At 53.4% G+C, this 27,905-nt stretch overlaps 2 protein-coding genes across 4 annotated transcripts in view; one reads left to right on the forward strand and one right to left on the reverse strand.

Annotated features, from left to right (window-relative positions):
* Nucleotides 1-208: 208 nt before the first annotated feature.
* On the reverse strand, nucleotides 209-12,029 carry CCDC40 (coiled-coil domain containing 40). The gene is made up of 18 exons (XM_030962155.1): nucleotides 11,985-12,029; nucleotides 10,921-10,993; nucleotides 10,638-10,798; nucleotides 8,812-8,895; nucleotides 8,511-8,730; nucleotides 7,940-8,097; nucleotides 6,971-7,093; nucleotides 6,473-6,594; nucleotides 5,495-5,738; nucleotides 5,212-5,394; nucleotides 4,077-4,322; nucleotides 3,345-3,558; nucleotides 2,668-2,837; nucleotides 2,454-2,545; nucleotides 2,026-2,146; nucleotides 1,198-1,380; nucleotides 843-1,001; nucleotides 209-454 (listed from the first exon to the last, which is right to left on the reverse strand). Exons 1-18 carry the CDS (start codon nucleotides 12,000-12,002, stop codon nucleotides 209-211), a joined length of 2,817 nt encoding a protein of 938 aa, XP_030818015.1. The 5' UTR covers nucleotides 12,003-12,029.
* Nucleotides 12,030-12,290: 261 nt separating this feature from the next.
* TBC1D16 (TBC1 domain family member 16) overlaps nucleotides 12,291-27,905 on the forward strand; it is a 29,825-nt gene continuing 14,210 nt past the window's right edge. For 2 of the 3 annotated variants that reach the window (XM_030962293.1, XM_030962294.1), the window contains exons 1-3: nucleotides 12,291-12,391; nucleotides 18,241-18,467; nucleotides 19,603-20,176. In XM_030962293.1, coding sequence (XP_030818153.1) covers nucleotides 18,299-18,467; nucleotides 19,603-20,176 — 743 coding nt within the window. In that variant the 5' untranslated portion in view covers nucleotides 12,291-12,391; nucleotides 18,241-18,298. The remainder of the gene's footprint in view (nucleotides 12,392-18,240; nucleotides 18,468-19,602; nucleotides 20,177-27,905) is intronic. The other variant, XM_030962295.1, reaches the window with a different exon arrangement.

Here is a 27,905-nt window from a genome sequence, read left to right on the forward strand (position 1 = left end):
CGGGAGGCGGAGCTGCTCGGGGCAGGGAAAGTGAAACGTAAACAGAAGCATACCGAGAGGATTGCAATGTACGTCTGAAATAAACATTGTACTCGGCAAAGTAAGTATTATACCCCGCACCTGCTTATCTATCTATTTATTTATCTATTTACAAAGTCTGGAGCCTGTGGAAGAATATATAAGATACTGCATGTATTTTCATGTATTTTCAGGCTTTCTGCAACCCGAGCTTGGATGTCAAGCAGTGACTGAGCCACTGCAGAGCCCTTTGGTGCTGGGGCTGTTCCTCCTGGATCTGCTGCACGATGGTGTTAATGGTCTGCAGGCGATCCTCCAGTTTCTCCTGCTGGTTCGTGCAGGCCTCTTCAGTGTGGCACAGGGCCTTGTACTTCCCTTGCCTCAGTGCCTGCAGCTGCTTCTGGCGCGCCTGGTGGGCCACAATCTCCAACAGGTTCTGAGGAAAGCAAAAGAGAAGGGGCTGTGACAGCAGGAAAAGCATGGGTGAGACTTGTGTCAGGTGCTGTGACCATCACGTTGGACAAGGGAAGGACAGTGCTGTGAATTCCCCACCATAACAACCAAACAGCACACCCAGCCCGGGTGTTGGAGGGGTACAGATGTCACAGAATTCCATAAATCAGAGAAATTCCCACATATGTAAGGCAACCCTCGCCAGGACAGAGTTTCAATACATCAAGCTGGCTCTTGGTGAGCCCCCACAACGTGCTCAGGTAATGTGTTGCTGTAACACATTCCAGCACACCCAGCTGAGGACAGAGAGGAAGCAGAGGAAGCACAGGCTCTGTCTGGCTCACGTGCAGTAGGGGAGTACATGTGCTCACCCATCGTTTCTCGTTCTGAAGATATTCCCTGTCCAAGCTGAGGCTCTCACTCTCAGCCTGGAGCTGGCACACTTCCTGCTGCTTTTCTGAAAAGTTGTCATTGAGGGACTCTTGGATGGTCTCCAGCTCCTGCATGGTTTGGTTGCACTCATAAATGTTCTAGTAAATGGAAGAGAAGGGAATGGCAGATTTCAGTTCTCTAGTTCAGCTGCACCCCTGACCATCCTCCCAGAACTGGGTTTTGGGGGATTTTCAATGAATGATTTTCCAGGCCTGCCCCTGTGCTGGCACTGCTGCTCACCACAAGGCCAACCCCAGCTGTGTGAGCTCCTGCAGCCCCACTTTCCTTGCTCACCTCCTGGATTTCCCTGATCTTCTTCTTCAGGTCCTCTTTCCTGCTTTGGACGTCGCTCTTGGTGCCGTGTTTCAGTTTGCTCTGAGCCTCTGCCCGGTCTGTTATTGTCTCTCTCTGGGAAACACACGCCTCCATGGCCCGAATCAGCATCTCCTGCTGCTTCTGCAGCTGCTCATAGCGCACCTGCCGTAGGCCAAGACACAAACCAGCCTCAGAATCCCAAATGTTTGCCAATAGCACCCAGGGAAGCTGTCTGGGGGGCACATCCCAGCAGCACAAACCAGGTGTATGGGACATGAGTGCCTGCAGGCCAGATTTGGTCCAAGTCCAAACCTGGTTTGCTGTGTGTGGATCTGGAAGGCAGAGGCCTGGATTATCAACTTGTGTACACCAATACTCAAAATGTTACTCTGAACCTCATTGGCAAGAGCAGAAGCAGAAAAGCAGAAGCATCCTGAGAATGAAGGGGATGAGCCTCTCTGCCAGGAGAGGGAACACTTCCCTAAACCAGTGATTAAAGTGATGCAATATTTAGTAATCAACAGTGCACATAAATCAGGGTCACATAACCAGGTGGCAGCCATACTGCAATTTAAATAGATTTCTTGGGAGTATCCAGATCCTGCTGAGGCTGGCATGGGGCATGCAGGATGTGTGGGCTGGATGTGCTCAGCTCAGTCGAGCTGCAGGGGTTTAGAGTCCCACCCCGGGCCCTGAAGATGCCACTTCTCCAGCCTGTTTCTCATCTCCTGCCTCCTGTTTCAGCCACCCCAAGGCTGAGCACATTGGGTGGCTTCCCCTCCTCAGCCCCCCTTCCCAGAGCCTCACTTGCATCCTCCGAATCTCTGTTTTCATGTCGTGGATCTCGCCGTGTTCCACCAGAGCATCTGTGGCATCCTTCATCTCTTTTGCCAGCTGGAACTTCTTCTCCCACAGCAGGATCTGATGCCTTCAGAGAAGAGAGGGGAAGGAAGGAGAAAGTTAGCCCCCCAATGACGGGCCCAGTGCAGCACTGCCAGTGACTGGCACAGTCTCCCATATGGATCTTGGCAACGTCCAGCTCACACACACTGGAACTGTTAAAGCAAACATCCTCCCAGCCCCTGCTGTTTCCAGAGACTGCTGAAACACCTTTCAAACATTCATCCCCTTCTCCAGCGAGGCTAGAAGCACATTTGCTGGTGCCAGGTTTGGTGACTGCAGGAGAATGGGAATGTGGACACAGTCCCACAGGACTGTGGCACTCTGGTACCTACTCTGCTTCTACCAGGCTGTTCAGGAGCCTTTCCTTCTCCTCAGTCAGTTTACTGTGTCTCTCCTGCATCTCCATGGATTCTTTTTCTGCTGCCTAGATTTGGGAAGAACAAAACAATACAGAGTTGTCAGGCTGAGGTTTTCCAGGATCACTGTTTGCCCCTGATCTGCAGGGGAGGCTGAGACCTGGGAATGAGGTGCCAGGTGCCTCAGTACCTTGAGAGACTGCACAAACTCATTCTCTGTGACAATTCTGCCGCTTTGCAGGTTCTCAACGCTGCTGTTGTTCTTGCTGATCAACGTGTTCAACTTTATCAAGTCATTTGACATGTTCTTCATGTGCCGTTCCACGTCCTTCTGCTCTTTTATTTCCTGCTGAATTTCATCTATGGGTGAACAGAAAAAAGCCTTAGAACAGCCCTGAGCACTGGGTTGAACAGAGACAAGGTGGGACAAAAGGCTATCAAGGCTGGCAACACCTCAGGCAGAGCCACCCGTGTCCCTCCAGTCCAGCCAAAATGATTTTCCACAAGCTCAAAAACCAAAAAAAGTTTTTTAAGGAGACTCCTGTGGGAAAAAGTTGTGTTTGGCCAAGGAAAGTGCAGTCATTGCTGGGGACATTTACCTACCCACTACTTGCAAACCTTATTTAACAAGTGTAACAGGTGACATTGTCACTTAGGGTCTGACTGTCAGGACAGTAGGATCACTCCTTGTAGGAGTGACCAGGTGCAATCAGCAGCAGTGCCTGGGCTGTTGGTGTTCCTGCTCACACAGCCAGGAAGCACTCTTTGGGGCAGGCCCAGCTTTCCCCACGTGTAACCCTCCCCTCCCTGTTCCCCCCTTCACAGATGGACATTTCAAGGCAGAGTTGAATTTAAGGAAACACAAACTCTCCAGGCGCAGTTTCCTCTGCTGCATGATGATGCTCTGCTTCTGCAGCATGTCCAGGGAGGTGATCTGTTCCTCCCTCTCCTGTGTCAGCTTCACCAGCTCCTTCTGCTCACTCAGCCAGTACTTCCGCAACGTCACCGCCTCGGAGTTGCAATCTTCAATCTGCTGGTTCAGCTTGTTGATCTCAATCTCCAGGGGGCCCAGTTCTTGCCCCTGTAGAGAGCAAAGTCTGGGCTAAATCAGGCAGAAGCTGCCTGAGTTGTTTACAGCATGTGGACATTCCAAAGTTTGCAGAGGATGTGCCACAGGACTCATTTCCCTGTGGGAATCCATCAGGTCTTACCCTGCCAGGGACAGATCTGGGAGTCACCCCAATAGGGCCAACCCTCAAACTGAAATCTCACTGCCTGCCCCATTCTCCCTCCTCAGTGTTTGCAGCCTTTCCCAACAAGGTCCTATTTACTCGTTGATGCCATTTGACATTTTCATCAGGTGCAGGCAAGTCCCTGAGGGATCTGTGCCAGGCACACCCTCATTTCACAATTCCCTTCACTGCATTATGAACTGATAAACAGAAACAACTGCATTAACCAATGCAGCTTTTAAATCACAGTGCTGGTGCCTGAATGTTTGAACTACCCAACACTTCATACAGTTACATTGATCAGGGACATCTGTGGCCCCCACAAAGAATAAAATCAAAATTAGGACTGAAAAACAAAAGTACTTACCCCTTGCTGAGAAAGAAGCATCTCCAGCTTCTTGTTGTACAGGCAGAGGATCCCTCCCTTCTTCTCAGCCAGGATCCTGGACTTTGCAATCTCATTTTCCTGGCAGGTGATCTGTTCATTCACATTTTTTATTTCCTTGTCCACCTCACAGAGTGTTTTCTGGTGAACTGTCAGCCTGCAGCTGGTATTGGTTGCATTCAGAACAATCTGGGCCACATCGTTCTCAACCTTGTAAAAATGCAGCTCCTGGGAATATCAAGAGAGCAAACACATCAGTGTCCCCAGCAGCCCCTTGTTGGGTTGTAATGCCACTTGTCCAGCTCAGGAGTCAGGGGATTGAGATTCTGCTCCCTGGTCTGTACTACAAGCCACAAGCTACTCACCCTCTGTGTATCTTTGCTTCTCCATCACTGCCAGGTAATACAATATCTACCTCTCCCATACAGCTGTTTACAAGCATTAAGGAGCCTAAACATTCCAAACACCTTTAAGAGACCTCACTCATCCCTTCTGCAATGCCTCCCCAGCTGTCTCCAGTTCCCTGCCACCAGTACCAGCACACCACAGCATTGTCCCTTCTGCAGCACACCTGGCACACACACCTAACAACCAGCACAGCACTCACAGGGGTGAGAAGGGCTGCGCTCAGCTTTCTGATACTTCTGTGATCCGGTTACACACTCCCAGAGAGAGCAACTTATCATGGATTAAAGATTGGACTGTTGGACTGATCGAACAGTTGGACTGTTCCTTGGATCTTCCTCAGAACGGAGAGCTGCCTGAATCCCATTCCATAACCAATTATAGAAATGAAAATTAGTTAAAATGAGATTACAGAAGTACCACAGGTCCACTGGGTTTTTTTTAGTACATAAGAAATGCTGATACTTTATAGTAAATACTCATCATGTTGCCCCATTTTTAAAGCAAAGGACAGTGTGGTTTGTGTCAGGCCTTTTTGGCCAAGCTCTCTCACACACACCAGAATCCTGCAATAAGATCACAGGGAAACCAGACTAGAGAGGCAAACTCAGCAGAGCTTCAATGCAGACCTGGAACCAGAACAAAGCCACTGACAAACCCTGCTGGGAGCCAGGGGCTCCTGGCCTGCCCTCCCAAGGTGGGGATGCCATACCAGGTCGCTTTTTCTGTTCCGAAGTTTTTCAGCCAGCTGGGAGAAGTGCTTTGCAACTTTGCTGGATATCCTCTGGTCCTGGAGCTTTGCCATGATTTCACTCTCTAGCTGCTCGTTGGCATAAGTTCCCTTCTCTATTCCCTTCCTGATGGACAGCAGCTCATTCAGGTGAGCAGCCTGGTCCTGAAAGGTGGGAAGACAGACACAGGATCACTACAACTGTCTGAGGAAGGGCACTCAGTTCAGGGATTCAAAAGGATTGTGTTCCATGGCCTCTCCTCACCATCCTGGTCTTGCTGAGGGCCTCCTCTGTCTCATGGAGAACACGAGTGTAGGTGCCAGTCTGGGCCTGCAGGGCCTCCTGCTCCAGCAGGCACTGGGCAATCAGTTTCCTTGTCACACTGGCATCGTTCTGGGAGCGGTTCAGGAGCCTGACAAGGTTCTCATTCTTCTCCTCCTCTTTCCTGATGGACTTCCCACAGCCATGGATGTCCCCTTCTAGGGACTTGAGGTCACGTCTGTAGTTGCTGGAGGGGCAAAGAGGATGGAAAGTCATCACAGGGATTGGTGCTGAGCAGCCACCCACAAATTCCTCTTTTCAAGCACGTTATTGCAGCAACAACTGCCCAAGAAGGAGGATGTTAGTAAGGGCTCAGCTGCTGTCACAGTGCAGAGTCAGCAGGAGATGGACGGAGACATCAAGATTTAAAAGTAAATGTGTGTAGGGAAATTGGTTCCTTCTTTCAGTGCTGTCCCAGCCCCCATTCCAACCAGGATGTCACCATATAAAAGCAGGTTGTTTGTTCTCAGAGAATCAGTCAAGCTTTAAGGCTCATGAGCAAATAAACATTTCCTCTGGCAATACAGGGAGGTTTTCCTGAACGTTTCCAAAGGCCTCACAAAACCCTGATAATGAGAGATAAACCCTTCCTGACATCCAGGTCCTTGGAGTAAGAAATGTTGCAAAGGTGAGAGAACTCTTCTAAAGGAATAAAACACAATCATAAAAACTCTAAGCAGCTTCAAGAACCCCCCACATTCCGAGGGAGAGATGTGGTTAGGATAAAGAAAGCAGCAACAAAGAAAATGCTTCTCATCCTTTAAATTTATTATGTACTCGAGAGCAGGGAACCTGTTCTGCCTGACACGCCCTGCCCACACAGGGCTGAAGCCCACAGGAGACTAAACCCCACTGGAATCCCTTCCAGAATCCCTCCTGCCCAAATCTGAGGTGTCCTCAGGGCCTGGTTTCAGACCATACCTCAGCAGCTCCTGAGTGACAACATAGGCCTCATCCCTCTGCTTCATTCCAGCCAAGCTGCTGTTCCAGTGCTCCATCAGCTTCTTTTTCTCCATGTTAATAGCCTGGACCTCCAGCCCAGCCTGGGGAGCAGAGAGATGGCAGACAGGATGAATCTACTGCGTTAAAAAAAATAAATTTGTGTTACAATACAAGTTTTTTTTTCTTTTCCTGTTCATAATGTGCTGAGCAGGATCAGATTCACCTCCACGGCTGGTTCATTTCTCAGCAGCCCACAGAGCACAGGTCTGCATGGAAAAACTGCTGAGAAGGGCAGAAGGAAGTGATTTACAGGCACTTCTTAAGGACAAAGGAAAAGAAAAAAAACCTCCTCATTCTTCCAAACAGGAACAAACTGTGAAACTCTGTCCCACATTGTGCACACCACGTGAGCACGGGCCAAAGGGGTCAGCCCTGCCAGAGGGAAATATTAACCCCAAGGGACAAGGGCCCTCCTACCTCAGTGATTGCCTGCCGGGTCACTTTTGTGTCCTCTGCCTGGGCCACAAGCTGAGCTTCAAACAGGGCAATTTGTTCCTGCAGCTGGTGCACTCTCCTTGTCAGCTGGTCCAGGAAAAGGTCCTACAGAGCCAGAGCCAAACAGTCCAGAGTGAGTCACAGAACCTCAGGCTAAACCAACTGTATCCTACAAGAGTCATATCAGCTAAAAAAGGAATTAATAATAATATCAGCTAAAAAAGGAATTTAAACTGGCAGCTGGGTTAGACTGGAGTCCAACTGAAACGTTCCCATTCATGCACAAAGGGCTCAGGACTGCAGCAGGGATGACTTGCAGGAGAATGAAACCTTTGCTGACTGTTTATTACTCCAGTTGCAGCAGTAAATTAATAGGTCAGCTCTGAAGCCACAATCCCTCCTGTCAGCACTGAGTTCACCTGTCCAGCTACTGGGAATCTTAATAATGTATATTTGAAAATCCTTTGTTAAAACCCTCCTAAACCCACTGTATTTCAACAGTTTATACAGAAGTCTGCACGAGCAGTACCCGTGGATTGTGTCCTGGAAGGCAGCAGAGGGAGCTCCAGCACCGACTGGCTCTGCTCATTCCCGAAGTTCACTTTCCATTGTGAAATTCTGTGATTCAGAATCATTCTCAGGACCTGTACCCATCACATTTCTCCATTAAATATCCTCCTTCCCCTACACCCCTTCTCCTCGAGGGAAGAGTGCTTTACTGTCCTGAGGCTTGCAAACCCTCTGGGCAGTGTTGCTGTCCTGGGGCAGGCAGGGCTTCTCCTCCTTTTCAGAAAAGCCTCTGGATTATTTTTTCCAGTTATTTGAGAAAAATATCCCCACTCATTTTCCATGATTCAATCGCTCTGGCCTTTCCTGACAAGGTGGCACATCCTCCAGGACTGATGGCTGGCACCTGCATTTATTTATTTCAAAGACAGCTTTTCTTGGTACCTGTTTTTTCTTCTCCACCTCGGCCTGGATCCTGTCTGCCTCAGCCCTCCTTGCTGACTGTTTCATCAGTAAAAGCCTGTGATGCATCTCCTGGTCCATGCTCTGCACGTAGAGGAGCTCCAAGGCCAGGTTTTCAATCTGGGTCTGCATTGTAGAAACTGGGGGGACAAGAGGCAAAATAGTTACAGAGAGTTTGTTTGTAGGGACAGAGGAGTTTGTTTGTAGGGACAGAGGAGTTTGTTTGTAGGGTACACCTTAAACAGATATAAAGAAGAAAGAAATACAGAAGCTCCTGAAGCCAAACCTCTCACACATCAGATAGCCAGCCCTGTCCAGCACACACATTTACATCAGCTCTGGAGTACAGCTCCACAACCAAAGATCCTGGCAAGCAATTCCTGGACTCCCAGCTCACAGAACTCCAGGATAATCCAGGAAACTTTTCAATGAGTGCATTATTCCCGATCAATTATTTTGCTGCGTTTTCCAATCCAGTGCTCGCCTTAAATTCCAATTAATTTCTCCACACAGCCCTAGAATTGGGAAACACCGCCAGGACTGCCAGGGTCACCTTTCTTGCGTTCCCCCTCGGTGCTGTGGCACATTTCCTTGTGAGCAGCCCTGAGGGCCTGCAGCTCCTCCTCGAGCTGCTGCCGTGCCGCCGCCGCCTGCCACCAGCGCTCGTGGCTCTTCTCCAGCTCCTCCTCCAGCTGCCCCAGCTGCTGCTGGGCCCCATACAGGATCACCCCCAGCTCTTCCCTCTGCTCCTTGCTGCTCTTCATGGCTGTTCTCTGCAGACACAAGAGGGGGGAGCTGTGTCCCAGCAGCTCGGGCAGGAGGGGCTGTGGGGAGGTGAGGGAGGGGCTGGGTACCATTCCATGGAGGTCCAGGTTCACTTGTTCTATCTGCTTGGTGAGGTAGTTCTTCAGGGCAGCCTGGAATCTTGTCATCAGAGGCTGTAAAGGACAGTGGTAAAGCTTGTTAATACTAATACTTGTGTAAATAATGGCCTGGTTTGAAGGAGCCTCACTGCTACATCCCCCACCCAATAAAACAACTTATTTCTGCCACAGACACTTGTGTGCTTTTTTCAGCTACACTCCTGCAAGTGAGAGATGTTACTGAGTGGGTTTGTGCTGATGCCAAAAAGTGAGAATGTTTGAAAATCAGAACCAAGCCAGAAGAGCTACATCTGAGAACCCACCCCTGCTGCAAGGACTTCTCTTGCAGGGGCACTGCAGGGGCCAGATTTACCCAGAGCACTGCTCACCTCTGATCCCACTGCAGTGCTCACCTCTGATCCCACTGCAGTGCTCACCTCTGAACCCACTGCAGTGCTCACCTCTGATCCCACTGCAGTGCTCACCTCTGATCCCACTGCAGTGCTCACTTCTGATCCCACTGCACTGCTCACTTCTGATCCCACTGCACTGCTCACCTCTGATCCCACTGCACTGCTCACCTCTGATCCCACTGCACTGCTCACCTCTGTTCCCACTGCACTGCTCACCTCTGATCCCACTGCACTGCTCACTTCTGAGCCCACTGCACTGCTCACTTCTGATCCCACTGCACTGCTCACCTCTGATCCCACTGCAGTGCTCACCTCTGATCCCACTGCACTGCTCACCTCTGAACTCAATGCACTGCTCACCTCTGATCCCACTGCAGTGCTCACTTCTGATCCCACTGCACTGCTCACCTCTGATCCCACTGCACTGCTCACCTCTGAACTCAATGCACTGCTCACCTCTGATCCCACTGCACTGCTCACTTCTGATCCCACTGCACTGCTCACTTCTGATCCCACTGCACTGCTCACCTCTGATCCCACTGCAGTGCTCACTTCTGATCCCACTGCACTGCTCACCTCTGATCCCACTGCACTGCTCACCTCTGATCCCACTGCACTGCTCACCTCTGATCCCACTGCACTGCTCACCTCTGATCCCACTGCACTGCTCACCTCTGATCCCACTGCACTGCTCACCTCTGATCCCACTGCACTGCTCACCTCTGAACTCAATGCACTGCTCACCTCTGATCCCACTGCAGTGCTCACTTCTGATCCCACTGCACTGCTCACTTCTGATCCCACTGCACTGCTCACCTCTGATCCCACTGCACTGCTCACTTCTGATCCCACTGCACTGCTCACCTCTGATCCCACTGCACTGCTCACCTCTGATCCCACTGCAGTGCTCACTTCTGATCCCACTGCACTGCTCACTTCTGATCCCACTGCACTGCTCACCTCTGATCCCACTGCACTGCTCACTTCTGATCCCACTGCACTGCTCACTTCTGAGCCCAGTGCACTGCTCACCTCTGAGCTCACTGCACTGCTCACTTCTGATCCCACTGCACTGCTCACCTCTGATCCCACTGCAGTGCTCACCTCTGATCCCACTGCAATGCTCACCTCTGATCCCACTGCAGTGCTCACTTCTGATCCCACTGCACTGCTCACCTCTGATCCCACTGCACTGCTCACCTCTGATCCCACTGCACTGCTCACTTCTGAGTCTGCGCTTCTGGGTCAGCACTGAGTGGCACAGGCAGCAGTTAATACTCTGGCAGAACTGATTTTCACACATTTCACACACAGTGCAGCCACTGCTCACAGCTCACCTCACACACGTCAGAGAAACACAAACACCAGCCCTGCAAAGTACAGCAAGATTTGAATCCTCCTCACATGTTCTGGGTCCAGGACGAGCAGCTCTGTTTCTCCTTTTTTCAGCCTCCGTTTTCTCCTCTCGGGCTCCTCGGCTGCCCGCTCCCTCCTTTGGCTGCCATGGCCACCGGGGAGCTCAGAGCTCGGCCCTGCATGGTGAGAGCTGGGTCCTGCTCCACTCCCTGGGCCACAGAGAAGGAAAAAGGCAAAGCACAGCATCAGGTTTCACAGCATTGTGCCTCTGGCCGGGTTAACAGTGACCACACAGGACACAGCAGAGCTGTGGCACAGCCACTGGGGGTACCTGGCTCGGCTGCAGGTGCTCCCGAGGGAGGGGGAGAGGCTCCTCCACCTGGGCCTGGCTGCTCCATGTCACCCTGGGCAGGGGGACAAAGGTTGGTCACATTCTGCATTGGCTGGGAAAGGCTCAGGGGATTTTTCATGAAATATAAACCACCTTTTCCATCTAACTCTATTTACCCCTGCACACCTGCTCGTTTTTGTCACGGGACATGAACAATGCAAAAGGATCAGCACAAGGGCCTGGCTCTACAGCCAGCACTCCCAAAATGTAATTACAGTGTCCCACTGGTGCAGAGCCCAGAGCAGCCCTGCAGCCAGAGCTCTCCTCCTGCAGGGACAGCGACTGCCTGCGCCTCCAGAGGAACAGACTCTCCACGGGCATTGCCATTCTTCCCTGGCCTGGCACTCTGCACAGGTGAAAAGCAGAGCAGCACATTGCCATCTGCATTTAATTCTAATGCTGTGGTATTTCTTGCCACAGGACACAGAATTTAATTTAGAAGTTTAATCTCATTTACAAAAATAGTCACCCAGCAAGCCCTGAGATTGTAAAGATCCTGACAAAACTTCTCCACACCACTTACAGTTCCACGTGCTTCTAGTTCACATCTATTTAAAAAATCCCTTACAGATTTATTAAAGAAATTCTTCCAGCCACCACAACATGTAGTCTAATTATTCTTGTTCTTCTTCCTCTCTTTCTTTTTAAAGAGAGGGTGAGCAGCGGGAGTGGGCATGGTGGAGGTACCAGGCCGTGCTGGACGGTACCGGGCCGGTGGTGGAGGGAACGGGCAGTGCCGGGCTGCAATGGAACCGGACCGGGCAGTACCGGGCCACGGTGGAGAGAACAGAACCGGGACGGGACGGGAGGGGAGAGGGGACGAGACGGGCGATCCGGGGAGCAGTGGGGCGGACGGGCGGCGCCGGGGCGGGATGGGATGGGATGGGATGGGATGGGATGGGATGGGATGGGATGGGATGGGATGGGATGGGATGGATAGCACGGTGCGGGCCGGCGGAGGAGCCCCGGGCAGGCAATCCCGGCCCGGCCCGGTCCCGACTCACCCGCGGCGGCTCCGCCATGTTGCCGTTGCCAGGCAACGCATCAACACCCGCTCACGTGACCGCCCGGGCCGCACCACCGCGGTCCGCGGGGGGGGCGGGGGCTCGGGCCGCACCATCCCCGGCGCGCGGGGGGGCTCGGGCCACGCTCCGTCCCCCGCCGGCCCCGGTTCCGCCCGCGGGCCCCGGTACCGGCACCGGACGGGTCCGCTGTGCCCTCCTCGGGCCGAGCAGCGCCGGGTCGGCCGGGCGGGCGGGGCCGCCGGGCGGGCACAGCCCCGCGGGCCGGACGGAGCGGGCGGGCGGCGGCAGCGGCTCCGCGCAGGGCCGGGAGCGGCGGCGGCGGCGGCGGCTCCGAGCCTGCCCCGGGCTGGGCAGCGCCGGGAGCTCCCCCGGGCTCGTCTGTGCCGGTACGGCGGGGCCGGCCCGGGCTGGGGGCGGCGGGGTTGGGGGGCTGGGTGATCGCGTAGCGCTGCCCCGGGACCCCCGGGCCCGGCACCGGGATCCTGCCGGTACCCGGCAGCTCCGTGGTTCGTCCCGCTCTTTGTCCGCCCTTCCCACGGCGGAGCCCCGCGGAGGGCGGCGGGAGCGGGCGGCTGCTCCGGGACAACGGGAGCTTGTCGGGGTCCGGATGTTATCCGGGGTCCGGATGCTGTCCGGGGATCGGGATGATGACCCGGGATCGGGATGTTATCCGGGGGTCGGGATGCCGTCCGGGGATCGGGATGCTCTCCGGGGGTCGAGATGTAATCCGGGGATCGGGATACTGTCCTCGGTGGGGATGTAATCCGGGGGTCGGGATGTAATCCGGGGGTCGGGATGCCGGCCGGGGGCGCTGATGGAAATTTAAATAGTTCTTAAACTTTCTCTTCTGTTCTTTCGGTGCGGCTCCGTGCAGTTTGGGGTGTTTCAATGTTTTCCTTCCTTTTGGGGACCTGGTCTTCTCTCAGGTGACCCCAACACCTACCTGAGCCCTGTTACCCGCGGGGAGGTGGATGGAGGATCCTTGGCAGTGGTTTGAGGAGCAGGCAGGGGTTGTGGGGTGCTGCGCTGCTCTCTGTGCTGCTGACACTATGAAATAAGCTGGGAGAGCTGCCCTTTCGGGTCTCGGGCTTGTCTTGCAGAGGTGCTTTGTTCTTAGCTGCTGCTCGGAATAGGAAGAAAAGGGAAAGTCCTGTGTGTCCGAGTGGCAGAGCTGGTGCATGGTCTGATGTCTGTCACACTGAGAGCAGAGCTGGCAGCTCACCCACCGAGCTGGGATCCGCACTCCGGGGGTTTGAGCTGCTGCTTCTTGAGGATCGAGTCCTGAGGGTGTTATCGGGACACACCAGCAGGATGTTGGAAATGAAAAGCCAGAAAAGCGTTTCCTGTGCCCGAGCAGTGCAGACAAGTGACATGAAAGGCTGGTGAATCAGGGACACAGGGCCGTGTGGCACACAGCGTGCCTCAGTGACAGCCTGTGCTGCTGGTGAGTTTGGTGCTGGGGATGGGTGGGTTTTGTTTGCCTTTTGTTTGCTTTCTGTTTGCTTTCTGATGCCTGAGCAGGTGTGGCTGGGAGCAGGCAGCCCTGACACAGCGCTCCCTTTCCCTTTTCATCCCTGGAGTCTCAGCCCTGCAGGACTCAGGCTGCTGCCCCGTTTTTACCTGCTCAGCTGAGATGTGAGCGAAGCTGGTCCCGCTGTAGCGGCTGCATTTGGAATTGTGGAGATTGTGGCTGTTCCCTTCCCTCTGCTCTTGCTCTGTGAGCCACTGCTGCTCCAGCAGGGCAGCAATGAAGCACTGCTTGGTGACCTACATAATTCTCCCCATGAGATGGGATGACTTCAGAGTGGCTCCCCATGGTAAATGCTTTTCCTTGATTTGGCTGGATCTTCCTCACTGGCTCCAGCGTGGGGAGGAGTTTGGAAAGCTTTTCTCCTTTTATTCCCAATGTTTGTAACACAAGGGGAAGGTCGTACAAGGGCTCTATGTGCCTGCAGAGGAGCAGAGGTGAGGTGAGTGACCAGCTGAGGGTGGCACAGCAGATCCACCCGGGGGCTGCAGCAGCTGAGTCCTGGCTCCAGGCTCCATACTCCAGGTGCTCTGTGCTCGAGACTTCCAAACCTGGCACTTGCTGTTCCCAAGAGGGGAAAGAGGCAGGGATTGTGCAGTGTCTGAGCCCCAGCGCTGCAGCAACTCTGCTCTCCTTAAACATGTAAAATTAAATTCAGGTTATCAAGGGCAAGAAAGAAAAGGAGCCTGTTGCGTTTTTGTTCCCCCAGACATTTCATACCCGAGCCGTTTGACAGCTCGTGTTTCTGGCCGTGCCCAGACTCCTGCAGGTGTCACGTTTCACCTCCAGAGCCCTGCGGCCCGGTTATGTGGCTGCTAAAGTGGATGTGCCCCGAGAGCGCCCAGAGGGCTCAGCCCTGGAGCCGTGGCTGCAGCCAGCCCGGGCTGGGCTCCTGGGGGTGCCCCCGGTGCCCGGGGATGTGCTGGGTGTGCCAGTGGGCACCCCGGGGTGCTGGAATCTCCAGCCAGCAGCGGCAGCGGCGCTTGGAGCAGCAGCAGGTGCCAAGTGAGGAGCAGTGTGCCAAGGCAAACAGGATCCTGGGGATGGCTCTGAGCAGGGAAGGGCATCCTGGGGAGCCAGCAGCCAGGGCCGGGCTGGATGCTGCTGCCTGGAGCTGGACAGGCTCTGGGGAGGAGGCTCCGAGGGTGATTGCAGGAAATGGCTCCCCAGCACTTTCTCACTCACCAAGCTGAGAAGTGCTGGCACCGACTGGGAGAGCAGCCAGGGCTGTGTGAACAGGCACAGGAGCTGGAGAGAAGATTTTTAGTGGCAACGCTTGATGTGTGGGAGAAGAAAATGTGTGTGTGCTTAATAAATATTGGCACTCAGCAAGAGCTTATCAGCTAACGCAGTGCTTCAGCTTCTGGAGAGCTGAGCTGGCTCTGCCACACTGAGAAGAATCCCCTCAGATCAGCAGATAAATATGAAATTAATATGAAAAATGGGGTTTTTTGAATGGTGCTGATTTACTGCTGCCTGACTGTGGGATGGTTCCTGCTGCTTTCCCAGAGGCAGCAGCAGTTCCTGCCTCTCCCCACGACCCAGGCCCCATGGATTGTGTGTGCAGGTGTTGTCCCACGTGGAAAAGGGCTGAGAATACAGCAAACCCTGCAGATTTGGTCTCTGTGATGTGCTGCTTTGTGTTGTGTGAACTCCTGTGCTTTAGGAAGGAGGTGCACTTTCCCAAGCTGAGTTTCAGGGACTTTTGGGGCAGTACCAGTAGACTAGATGACCTTCAGAGGTCCAGTCCACCATCTGGTCCCCACTGGGACTGACTGGGTATTTATTTCTGTGGCCTTTGAAACCCAGTGTTGTAAATGGCCCCTTGGGGGTCCCTGTTCTGGTGCACCATTGTCCCAGCTACTGGAATGACAAAACTGGGTATTCCTTGCCACAGTTCAGCTGCCCTACAGCTTCTCCTGTCCTTCATGGACAGCTCTTCCTTTCTCTGCCAGTGACAGTTCCCATGTGTGAGGACTTTTAATTCATTTCCCTCACTTTTATCTTCCCTTGGCAATCTCTCTCCCTGGCCCAGATAACTGTTGTCACCCTCCCTGAAACTGTCCTGTGACTTGCATCTGTTTTTCATTAATCCCTCAACCAAAGCTACAGAGAATTCCCTGGCCTGTGAGAACAGTGCAAGGATTGAGTTTCCTGGTGATATTTATATATCCCAGAGTGTCTGGCTACTGTCTGCAGCACTGCAGTGGTCTCTGATTTCTGATGTGCAGCTCTTCTGCAAGGCAAGTCCATCAGACTGAATTTCTGAGCTGGCAGGACACCCTGTTCCAAACCTTTTGTCTTTTTTTTGGTTTCCCCTTCCCAGCCCTGTGTGCACCTGCAGCACCTTCCACCTGCACATGCAGGCTGAACAACAGGTGTTCTGCTGGATCAAAGCAGGACTTCCCTTTCAATTCCTCTGGCTTTCCAGGGAGCAGCTTTTGATCTTTACCTGTCTCTTTGTTCTTTCTGTGCCTGCTCAGGGCTCATTAAGTGCTGCCTCTGTTGGCAGGGACGTCCTGACCCTCCCCAGCCTCCCTGGAGCACCCAGAGAGCTGCAGCAGGACATCACACGCCCTCTTGTTTCTCAGGTGCCTCCCCAGCCCCTGTCCCTGTGTTTCCTGAGGAAGCACTCCCTGGCCAGCAGCAGCAGCAGCCAGCTGGTGCCTCCTTCCTCCTGTGCATCCCCTGGTTTTTGGGGTTCTGAGAAGTTGCTGGCAGGGATGAAGGTCTGTGCTGCTGCAGCCAGTGCTGTGCTGACAGGTGACCCTGCCCAGGTGGCTCCACACCCCTGCCCCTGTTTGGGAGCAGCATGTTGTAACTCAGTGTGGGGAAGGAGAAGTTGCGCCAGAATTTACTGTCTGTTCTTGCAGGGTGCAATGAGAGGAAAGGTGATTTTTGCTTCTTAAATGTGGTTGAGGCAAATGAATTTCTGCCAGGTGTAACCCAGAGCCTGAAACTGTGGATTTTGGCGATGTGGACAAGCATGAGCTTAGGGCTTGGCTGGTGTTTGGTTTTGGGGGCTGAGACATGAGGATACATGTGTCTGGTGCTAGAGGGAGACAGGAGTGTGCAGGACTTGCAAAGGGATCCTGTTATCCTGAGTCCTTGCTGGTGCACAGCAGGGCTGAGGCTCCTGCATCAAGCCCAGCAAAGGCTGAAAGGCAGGAGCTGCCTCTGCTGTGATTCGAGCTGACAAATGTGGCCATTGCAGTTAAACCAATAGTTTGTGCTTTAATGAAGGCTCTGTCAACAGCTTGGCAGCCTCATTTGCAGTCTCCTGCATGTCCCAATCTGTCAGAGGCAGGACAGCTATTTTCCCTGCCTGCAGCCCTCACTCTGCCCTTTGGGAGATGCCCCTTTGCCATTTCTGCCTTCTGCCCTCCTGGGCTGGCTGAATTTGCCATCAAAACCAGATCAAGGAAATCAGAGCTGTTCAACATCAGACAGTGCTTGCCTAGGCCCTTAAGTATTTCCTCAAAAGGTGCCCCAGGCCAGGGCTTTATTTTCTGCTTGATTTTCCTCTCTGGCTCTCGTGGCCCTGCCCTGCAGCCCAGCATGGGGCTGGTCCCAGGAACACCCCGGGCTGAGCTCCCCCAGGCCTGGGAGTGTGGCTGTGCCTGGGCTCTGCTGGGTCACACTGGCCTGGCCACAGCAAGCTGGGCCATGTAAACACAAAGGAACAAAAGTGGGAGTTTCCTCTTCTCCTCTGGGTTTGGCAGAACAGAAACTGCCCTGGTTCTGGTGCTTCCCAGCTGGGGATGGCTGCAGAGAGCCTGCTCTGCACTGGGGTTGCTTTGTGTGAGACCCTCCTGCTCTTCCAACACATCCTGGTCCAGCTGCTGAATGCTTCATAGCTTGGGTGACCCACTGCAGAGCTCCTCATCATCAGCCCCAGCAAGCAGCACATCTCATTTGAGCACTGAGATTATTTGGGGTGAGCTGGGGATTGTGCCCCACAGTTCTGTGTAACTCTGGGTGGGTGAAATGTTTGCCCTGAGTTGGTGTGCCATGCTCTGGGGATTGTGCCCCACAGTTCTGTGTAGCTCTGGATGGGTGAAATGTTTGCCCTGAGTTGGTGTGCCATGCTCTGTGTCCAGGCTCTGCCCCCCTGGTGAACACAGGGCTTTTGAGCCTCATCTCTGGTAAGGCTCTAAAGAACCCAAACCAAACCCAGAAACAACCTCACAGAAAAAAATCCCAGCCCTGAAAACCTCAAACACACAGAAATGGCAAGCAGGAGATGAAGTGGGTTTGATTGATGTTGTTTTTGGAGATGCCGTGGCTGGAGCAGCAGCCCCACGTTTCAGTGCTGTGGGCTCAGCCATTTCTGTGCTGAAGGAACCTCTGGGATCAGCTCTGGCTGTGTGACATCCCCGGGTCAGTGACACCTCAGGCACATCCCCAGGCTGAGCTGTTCCCTCGGCGGGGATTTCAGTGCGCAGCATTGCTGTTCTGCCTCCTCCCACAGTAACTGTTAACATGTGGCGTTTTGCTGCCTTCATGTTTCTTCATGGCAGAGACAAATGCCCTGGGATTCTGTGCCTGAGCACCTTTGGGGCATGAAGGTGATATCCAGACCCACAGCATCGGTGGGCTCTTGCCCGAGGTGTGGATTGATGGGAGACTTGTCCTCAGCCAGTGGGTGGCACGTGCTGAGCTGCCGTTATTTTGGTTCTCACACTGGTTTTTCCTCCTTCTTGGCAGATCTTCTGAATCTGGCTCCTGACTAGAGCTGACAGATGATGGAAACATTTCCCTGGCGATGTCTCTGGGGCGACTCCTCCGTCGAGCCTCCTCGAGAGCGTCCGACCTCCTGACCCTGACTGCGGGCGGCTCCTGCTCCCTGCTCGATGGGGAGATCATCTACTCCAAGAACAATGTCTGTGTGCACCCCCCCGAGCTGCTGCAGGGCTGCGGCGAGCACCACCCAGGTGATGGGAAAACCCTGCCCATTCTCTCTTTTCCTCTCTCCTGTCAAGTTCTACACGCTGGGCTCTAAGAAATGAAGAGGTGCCAGTGAGGGAAGGCTCAGGAAAGCCATCCACAAGCTGATCCATCAACTCTCCTTTTAGTAGGAAGATTAGTGATATTGCTCCTTTCTCCAATGGTCCAGCATGGATTTAGTGGTTTAGTAAGTCCTTTTGAGCAGTCAGAAGTTGTCATGTGAGGACAGTAACTTCTGTTGCTCGTTCACATCCCTGAATTGTTCAGGAAATCCAAGTCTCCTCTTGTAGCTGTCATTGCTGGAGTGGCCTCGGCAGGCACTGGTAAAGGGAAGATCCAAAAAGCCTGATTGTGGCTGCATGCACTGGAGTAAATGAGGATAAATCCTGCTCTGTCCTTTTATTCTCATCTGTTCCTGTGCTCTTTCATGTTCTCATCAAAGACCTGTGGCTCTTGGCTTAGCTTCACAAAACGAATTATTCTCTGAGCACTGACCCTTGCTTTCCTTTTGGTGTGGGTGTCTTCTTTTTACACTGGCTTCCCATAAATACTGTAGCCCTTCAGCTACACTAAGGTAAATATTCTTGAGAAATCAATGTTCAGCTGGCACTTGAAACTGTTTAACTAAGAAACAGTAGAACTTTTTCATGTGGGAACATATTTTATGATTTACTCTTGATTAGTAAATCTGTCCAGGAAGTCCAAGTATTTGCATGTCATTTCTGTGCTCATTTAGGCCAGAGGGAATTCAGACTGTTCAAAAGCCACATGCAGGCTTGAAATGATTTGCAAATACTGAATAATGCTGAGCACTCCACAATTCCTTCAACAGAATTGTGTCCTGGTAAATTGAAGGGTTTGTTTTGCCCATGTGGAGTGGTAGTGAAGCAGCAGGAGTCATGGAATGGTTTGGGTTAGGGGGGAATCTCCTGAAAAGGGAGGACCCTAAGGATCCTCCGTGCCACGAGCACCTTTCAGCAAACCAGGCTGCTCAGAGCCTCACCCAGCTTGGCCTTGAACATTTCCAGGGATGGAGAGAGATGGGGAAGGGGAAATTTCAGAGCAATGCAGTTCCCTTACAACAGCTCCACATCCCAACCGGTGCTGCTGTGTCTCTCTCAGGCTACCTGTGCTTGTACATGGAGAAGGACGAGCTGCTGGGAGCCACGCTGATGCTGGCCTGGGTGCCCAACTCCCGCATCCAGCGGCAGGATGAGGAGGCGCTGCGCTACGTCACCCCCGAGGGCTCCCCGGTGCGCAAGGCGCCCCGCAAGCGCGGCCGCCACGCCCAGGCCCTGGGCACCGCGTCCCCCCCGCAGCACAGAGGGGCGCCGGGCCCCGGGGGGGACCCGGAGGGGCTCACGGTGTCCCAGCCCCCGAGGGACGGCGTGCCCCCCTCGGAGGGGGAGAAGCTGTCGCAGAGTGGCGCCCGCCCGGCCCCGCAGCCGCCCCGCAGCGACTCGGGCACCCCGTCCACGGTCAGCTCCCAGGAGGAGCACTGCAGGTCCGAGGGCACGGAGGAGGGCCTGGACTGCAGGGAGGACGAGGGCTCCCTGGAGCTGTCTGCTGACGATGCGAGCAGGGACAGCACTTTTGACTCTGATTCTGATGCCTTCTCTTCCCCCTTCTGCCTCTCTCCCATCAGTGAAGCCCTGGGGAAAAGCAGCAGCTCCGTGTTCATGGACAGTGAAAGCAGGTGAGTGCATCCTTCCTCTGGGTGCTGGGAGGTGCTGAAGGGGGTTGAGAAACTTCACAGTGGCATTGAGCTCAACGCCCTGTCTTGCTTCAGACTCCTATGGAGTTTACAGGAAACTGCCAGCCAGTTCTGCTTCTGCTTAGTGAACCCTGGCCCCAAACATCAGGGCTATGTACGTCCTCTCAGGTGAACTGTCTTGAACCCTGGAAGCAGCATTGCTAAATTAAACGGGTCCTTTGTTGGCCTAATTGGCTCTGCTGAGGATCTGAGCTTGTTGCTTCTCGTGCAGAGCCACATCAAAGGGCCCTGCTGACTTCCTGAGCCGTGGGCACCCCTCCAGGCCCTGTGTTGACACGAAACCTGCGTGTGGGAGCTTGTTTTGCTGAAGTTCAGAACGTGGTCCAACTTCAGACAGATAAACATTCATTCTTGCATGTCTAACCTGGGTATTTCAGTCAGCGCTTCTCAGTGTCACCTGCAGTAAACGCCACAGGGGGAAAGAGGGCGCCTTGGCGAGGGAATAAGGAGCAGGAGGGCACCTGTACAACCCCCTCTTTCCGTACCCAGTGGTTCTGACTTTCTGGGCCCTGCCCTGTTGGTGTGTTACTCATTCCCATCTCAGGGAGGATGGATGTGATGCCTTCCTGAAGCACCATGGGGATGAGTTTTAGGCTACAACTCAACTTTGAAACTACACCTGAAATGAGGAGAAACGAGTTCTGCTTTGTGCATGTCAGCAATGCACAGCCTGCACTGACAGTTGAAGAGGTTCTGCCTCTATTTTGTGGGCTGATCTCCAGCCCAGAGAATGCCAGTAAGAACGAGGCTTGTGGGAAAGTATTCTAATGGATTCAGTTCTCTCTGGATATTTTAAAACCCTTCTGTGAGGTGATGTCAGACTTTGTATCAGCTTTGCATTCAGGATGTGCCCAGGGTTTGCTGGGCTTGAGCTCTGCAGCACCTGTGCAGTGGGGTGAGTGGTGGCTGTCCCATCCCATCCCATCCCATCCCATCCCATCCCATCCCATCCCATCCCATCCCAAATAATAAAGTCCAGCCTTTGCCAGATCAGTGGGTGAGAGAAACCCCAATGAGCAGGAATGAAATGTGCATAGCCTGGCATCTTCTGTCCTCATGGAGGGATTGTGAAGCTCAGGGCTCAGGAATGTGGTGTTACCCCACTGTAGTGGTGGGAAGTGGGAAGAGTGATGGACACGTTTGGAATAACATCCTGGCTGCTGAAAAGCAGGAGGCTGAGCTCATCCTGGGGAAACCCCAGTCCTGGCGTGGGCCACAGCCCACGTGCTGTCCCAGGAATGCTGTGGGCTTGGACTGCTCCCGTGCTGTCCCAGGAATGCTGTGGGCTTAGACTGCTCCCGTGCTGTCCCAGGAATGCTGTGGGCTTGGATTGTCCCACAAGGAGCTGGTGCAGGAGGGTCCCACGCAGCGTGCAGTGAGTCAGGAGTGTTGTGGTTTAACTGTGCTGCAACACTTCTGCTCTGAGCTGCAAATAGTGTCAGGGAAGGAAGGAAATAATGGTTTTTTGCATCTTCTGAGCCTTGTCTGTGAATTCCTGCGGTATTTCCCTGCCCTCTGCCGGCTCTTCCTCACTGCTGCCGGAGCCCAGACAGCTCCAGCCAGGCAGAGCCGGCTCTGCACACACAGCCTGCTTGCTTCTGCCTTTTTTGCTTCCTTTTTAACTCCTGTGCTGCCAGTCTGAAGCCTCACACAGTGCACATGACACTCATAATTGGCAGCAGATTAACAAAACAGAGCTTTTGTTGTTTGGGACTTTTGACTTGAAAGGGTTTTGTCCAGTGTGTGCGTTTTTTGTGCCAATTTGTTCTTCCCCATTGAGCCGCCTTCCATGGAATCTGCAGGATCTCACAAGCTGTTGAGTGGGAGATTTTGCATAGAATCCTTTGCAAAAGTCTGGTCAAAAAGCATCTCATATTTCCTGCTTTCATCTCAGCATTTTGGGGGACAGGAGATGCTGTTTCAGAAGTCACTACAAACATGGGAACAGCTTCCTTGTTTCTCAAGGGTTTGTTTTGGTTTGGGTTTTTCTGCTGGCTGCTTCCCCTCTGAGCCAGAATTGGAGTGGGAACAAAGTTTGTGCTGCTGGCGGATTGTTTGAGCTCTCTTCCCTCCCCACCTCCCAGTCACCACCTCCTCTCTGCCGGGAGGAACGACTGTTTCTGGTTGTTTCCCTCTGCTCTGGGGAGTTGCTGCAAAGACAGCTCTGCTCTTGCCTGAGGTACGTTGCATTTCAGTCCAGCCAGCTTCCCGTGTGATTAGATATCCTCAGAGATGGAGAATGGGGTCACTGTGGAAGAATTGGGATGCACAGGTACACTTGGATCAGATGAGAGCAGGGGCTCAGCGAGCTGCTTGATAGAACTCATGTGTGACCAGGAGTCACGAGTCCCATCTGCCTCTTGGAATGTCCCTGAGGAGGTGGCCTGGCCATGAGGGAGCCACAGACGCTGCAGAGTGTGCAGGAGGAGGGAGGGAGGTGGGCTGGGGAGCCCTGGAGTTGCACAACGAGTAAGGCAGTTGCAAGTCACCAACTCGCCTGGTGGAACATAAGGAAATAAAAACGTATCCATTGTTATTTTCCCCTCTTTGCTTCTCAGTTTGACAGGCTGCCAGGGGTCCCACGCAGCGATTGATGCATCCTCCTCCCATTTACACAATTCCTGGGCTGGGAGCAGTGGGAGTGTCCCAGCACCAGCATGCACACTCCTGCTTCTCTCTTTAATCCAGCCTGGCACCTCCTGCAGGGTGCCCTCATCCCTCAAGGAAAGGTGGCCTTACTGTCCTGGGGTTTGTGTCCTTCTTAACCCTTAGTGCTCCCAGCACGTGGTTCTGCAGGAGGCAGCTGGTGTGGGGAAAACCTGCACTGATGGCAGCTTTGTCAGGGTGTGAGTTTCTGTGGAAAAGGAGGGATTCTGGAGATAAAATCATTCCATTCTATCCCTTCCCTCCCCTGTCCCCTGTTGGCTGTCAGGAAATGTTTGCCTTGTGGCCTGAAGGACACGAGTTCAGGGCAGCTGCTCTCTGTGCCCAGCTCTGGCTTGCTGCTGCCTTGGGAAATTCCTCTGCTTCCATTTTCCCCAGCAGTAAATTGAAACTAAAAGGCTTTTGTTACATCCAGACAACCAAACAGCATCTGACACTTCTGTAATGTCCATCCACTGATGCTGCTGGAGTTATTGAACTGGCCATGACATCAGATCTATACAGTCGGTTCTGGAAGCACTTAGTGCTCTGTGAGTGGGGTTTGGTTTGGGGTGGGGTTTGTGCTGTGCCAGAGTGATCCCTGGATAGCAGGAACTTTCATGGGTGCTCAGGGGGCTTTTCACTCCTCAACTGCGATTGCTGGTACCTGACAAGCACCACAGCAGTGCTGAAGAGGAGATGCACACGCTGGTATTGGTTCCTTCACTGACTTCACCTTGGGGTGTTGGCCAATACAGTCAAAATTTGGACTGAGGAGCCTAAGTGTTGGAATTGTATGAGTGGAGCTTGGGGCAACATCTGGCCCGAGGCTGGGGCTCCATGAGCAGCCCCACAGGTGCTGGGACAGAGGCCAGCAGTGCTCCCACAGCTCAGGCTGCAAAGGACGGGCAGAAGCGACGTGGTCAAGGTGGAATCAATGCAGGAAGGAAACGTCTTTCATGGACATCGATTGTTTTAGCAGGCAGTAATAAAAATAACGCAACACTGGCATAATGGATCTGGGTGCTGGTGAGTTCTCATGTTCTTCAGCAGACATGAATTCATGTGGCAGATCGATCACAGACAGCCCAGACAAAGCTCACAGCACAGGGAAAAACTCCTCTGGCGTCGCAGCTGATGCAATTTTTACGGATGTGTTGCACATCCTGTTGTTAAGCCGCTTCCCAGGAGCTCATCAGTAAATGAGCTGCTCCAGGAGCCGGTGGGAGCAGCACAGCCATTGCATCATCTTGTTTTGGCAGCTCACCTGAAGGGCTGAGAGCCGTTCCGACCTCTGCAGCAAAAACAGGAGGCAAAATTATAAGGGAAATGAGCTGAAATTAGAGTCAACTGGCAGGAGCTCTGGAGTCATCAAGAGATTGGGAATTCATTGCTGTTGTAACAGAAGTGATTATATTGGAACCAGGGGAATTGGTCACAGACTTTAAAATCTCCTGTAACTTCTTGCAGCATCTCAGTTTTGAATTAATTCAGCCCTGGGGAGGAACGAGGTGGGTACCTGGTCCAGGCTTCAATTCCCCAGGACTTGCCTGAACTGGTGCCACTTATGATGTAAGACAATGAAGCTCATAATTCCATTTGTACCCAAACCCATGCCCGGGCAAAAGCATCCACAAATCCTTCTTCCATCAGAAGGATAGTCCTTGATCTCTTCTGTATGTGTTTTGGGGTCAGTGTAAGCTTCCCTAAGGCAGAGGTCTGTGTGCAGCCAGGCACTGGGAAGGGGAGCTGGCCTGAGCCATCAGCAGCACTGTGTAATCAATTAAAATTGTTCCTGGCTGCAAAGCTGAGAAGGTTGGACAGATCCAAGAGATTGCAGAGGCATACGGCTCTATCTTGCTTTATATAAATATTTGAACAGCAAGAACATTAATTATAGCAGGTTTGTTTCTTCCCTCTGTTGGGTTGCTGCCAGATTTTGTTGGAAGAAAACAGTGACAGCTAACTTGGGATCGGGAATTGCGGCTGAGGGGTCCGTGAGGCTCTTTATTTGGGATGTCGGGGAGGGACTGACAGGGGTGGTCCCCAGGAGGGAGACCCCAGGGCAGGCAGCGGGAGCCAGGAGGGGACACGGAGGGTCCCCTATGCCCCTGGGGCTCTGGGACACCGGGCATGGTTCCGGTCTGCTCAGGACGCTGGGGAAGGCCTGAACCCCGTGGGCAGGCCCGTGGGGGCTTTCTGTGGAGCCGTGGATTGTGGCTGCCGTGGCTTTTTCGTGACTGTGGGTCGCTACTGCGGCCTGTGCCTGTGACCATGACCGTGGCCGTGACCAGTGCCTCCAGCCATGACTGCGGCCGGTGCCTGTGACCGTGGTCGATGCCCATGCCCATGGCCCGTGGCCTGTGACCGTGGCCTGTGACCGTGCCCGTGCCCGTGCCTGTGACCGTGGCCGTGTTCCGATCGGGCCCGGGGCCGGTCGGTGGCGCGGCGGGGCCGCCAGGGGGCGCGCTGTGCCCAGCGGTGCCCCCCGGGACCCCCGGCGCTGCCCCCGCTCCCCTCAGCGCGGCCCAGGCGGGAGATCCCGGAGCCGTGCCTTGGTTTGGCTGCAAAGGGACATTAAACCCCATCCGTGCCATCCAGTGCCACCCCTGCCATGGCAGGGACACCTTCCACTGTCCCAGGCTGCTCCCAGCCCCAATGTCCAGCCGGGCTTGGGCACTGCCAGGGATCCAGGGGCAGCCCCAGCTGCTCTGGGCACCTGTGCCAGGGCCTGCCTACCCTCACAGGGAAGGATTCCTTCCTAATATCTGATCTAAATCTACTCTGAGTTTGAAACCAATCCCCTCTGTCCTGGCACTCCATCCCTTGGAAATTGACTTTCCACATTTCTTGTCAGCCCCTTCAGGCCCTGCAAGGCCACCCTGAGCTCACCCCAAAGCTTCTCCTGCCCAGGTGAGCAATGCCAGCTGTGCCAGCTGTGCCCGCCTCTCTGAGGCCACACTGAGCTCACCCCAAAGCTTCTCCTGCCCAGGTGAGCAATGCCAGCTGTGCCAGCTGTGCCCGCCTCTCTGAGGCCACACTGAGCTCACCCCAAAGCTTCTCCTGCCCAGGTGAGCAGTGCCAGCTGTGCCAGCCTCTCCTCCCAGCAGAGCTGCTCCATCCCTGGCATCATCCTGGAGCCTCCCTGGGCTCTGCAGCAGCTCCAGCTCCTGCCCGTGCTGGGGCAGCTCTGCAGGTGGGGTCTCACCTGAGGGGCAGAGGGGACAATCCCTGGCCCTGCTGCCCACGCTGGGCTCAGCCCAGGCTCAGGGGGTTCTGGTTCCAGCACACACAGCCAGGGAATGACCAGCACCCCCCGGTCCTTCTCCCCAGGGCTGCTTTCACCTTTTCCCTGGATATTCTTGCATTTCTTCTGTTATTTATTTATACAATCGCAACGCCCAGAAATCTGAATGGAGAGCAGAGATAAATGGCACTGGCAGGTATCCACAGCTTTGTGAGGGAAGAATTGCGTTAAGTGAATCAAAATAAAGAGCATGTCCCCTCCAAAGCGCCACAGTATATGCAAATAAATCTGCACGGCCTCTGTCTCCTTGGCTCGGGCCTCGCAATTATGCCAGCATTAGGCATTTACAATAACTCTGGAACATGCTTTTAGGCAGCGCTCCTCTTTCCTCTCCCTTTTCTGCTACTTGAAGCAAGCTCTTCCCTTGGGAAATCTGCATTGTCTTGTGGAAACAGTGAAATCCTCCCTGGGTGGTGCCGGCTCAGCTCACGCTGGGGCAGCAGCAGGGTCCGGGGAGTTGGTTAACTTTGCCACTAAAATGTCCCCCTGAAAATCCCAGTTCGCTGCTCAGAGCCAGGAATATCAGAACAAAGGTAATCGGCAGGTCTTCCAAGGGAGCGGCGGTTTGAAGGCTTGATTATAATTAGCATAATTAGGGGAGAATTTTATTTTTGCATGGATTGAACTGAAAGGAAAAAAAAGCAAAATAATCCATTGATTTTAAAAATAAAATAAACATGGAGAAGAAAGGTCTCCTTCTCCAGACTGGAATGGGCTGAAAAGCAAACATTCTTTTTCGGGCTTTGCTGAGAAATCACTTTTTCCATCTAAGGAATTTCTTTTTTTAAAGTGTTGCATTTCGATTGATTTATTAATGAGTGTAAGCCCAGGCATGAGGTGCCCCTTCTCTGTACAGTTTGTAAAAATCCAGCGCTGAGCTTCTGGAACATTTTCCTCCCTTAAAGTGAAGGTAACATTTGCATCCTTGAGCAGTGTCCACTCGCTCTGAGTGATTTGTTGTGTTTGGCTGCTCGGAGCTGTGTGTATTTTATTCCTAAGCATCAAACCACTCATTCTCTGCCTTCTCTCTCCCTGCAGCAAGAAGTCACAGAGAAAACCAGAAAAACCTCGCTTGGGTTTACCTGAGCAGCTACACCTGTGGAAGTGTCAGCTGTGAAGGCAGATTGTTTGTCTCCTAGCTGGAGCTAGATGTGTATCACATTCCAGGCTTTGGGGAAAAGAGATTTAAACACCCATTACTTCACTACAGACTTCTCCTTATTTTTTTGCCATTTACATTCAAAATAATGAACTCAAGGACTCTGGGTTTGTTTTGTTTTCCTTTTGCTTTAACTCCAGCACTGGGGGGACCCTTTGGAGGCCGTGGGGCTGTTTTCCTAATGCCCCCTTGCTGGCTGGAATGGCTCAGCTTCCCCTCCGGCCTCGAGGGCTTGGAGGGATGAATGAGGAGTAACAAAGCCCCCAGTGTGGGGAGGCTTTCACCCCTCTCAGGTGTGGGGCAGGATGGTGGGTGCCCTGGCCGCTGCTGTCACCAGTGTCTGGGATGGAAACCCATGTTCCACCTGTGCCAGGTGCTGGGAAGCTCTGGGAAGGCGGGCAGGGCACTGGGAACACGGATTGCCGTGGCCCCGTAAAGCAGAACAAATCGGTTTGATCTTTATTTCTCAAGGACAAACCAATTACGCCCGTCAGAAGGCAGAGCTGCATAATCGGGTTTCCCGAGTCCCTCGCCGTGGCGCA

This window comes from Camarhynchus parvulus, chromosome 18 (genome assembly GCF_901933205.1).
Source record: "Camarhynchus parvulus chromosome 18, STF_HiC, whole genome shotgun sequence".
In the NCBI taxonomy this organism is placed as follows: Eukaryota; Metazoa; Chordata; class Aves; order Passeriformes; family Thraupidae; genus Camarhynchus; species Camarhynchus parvulus.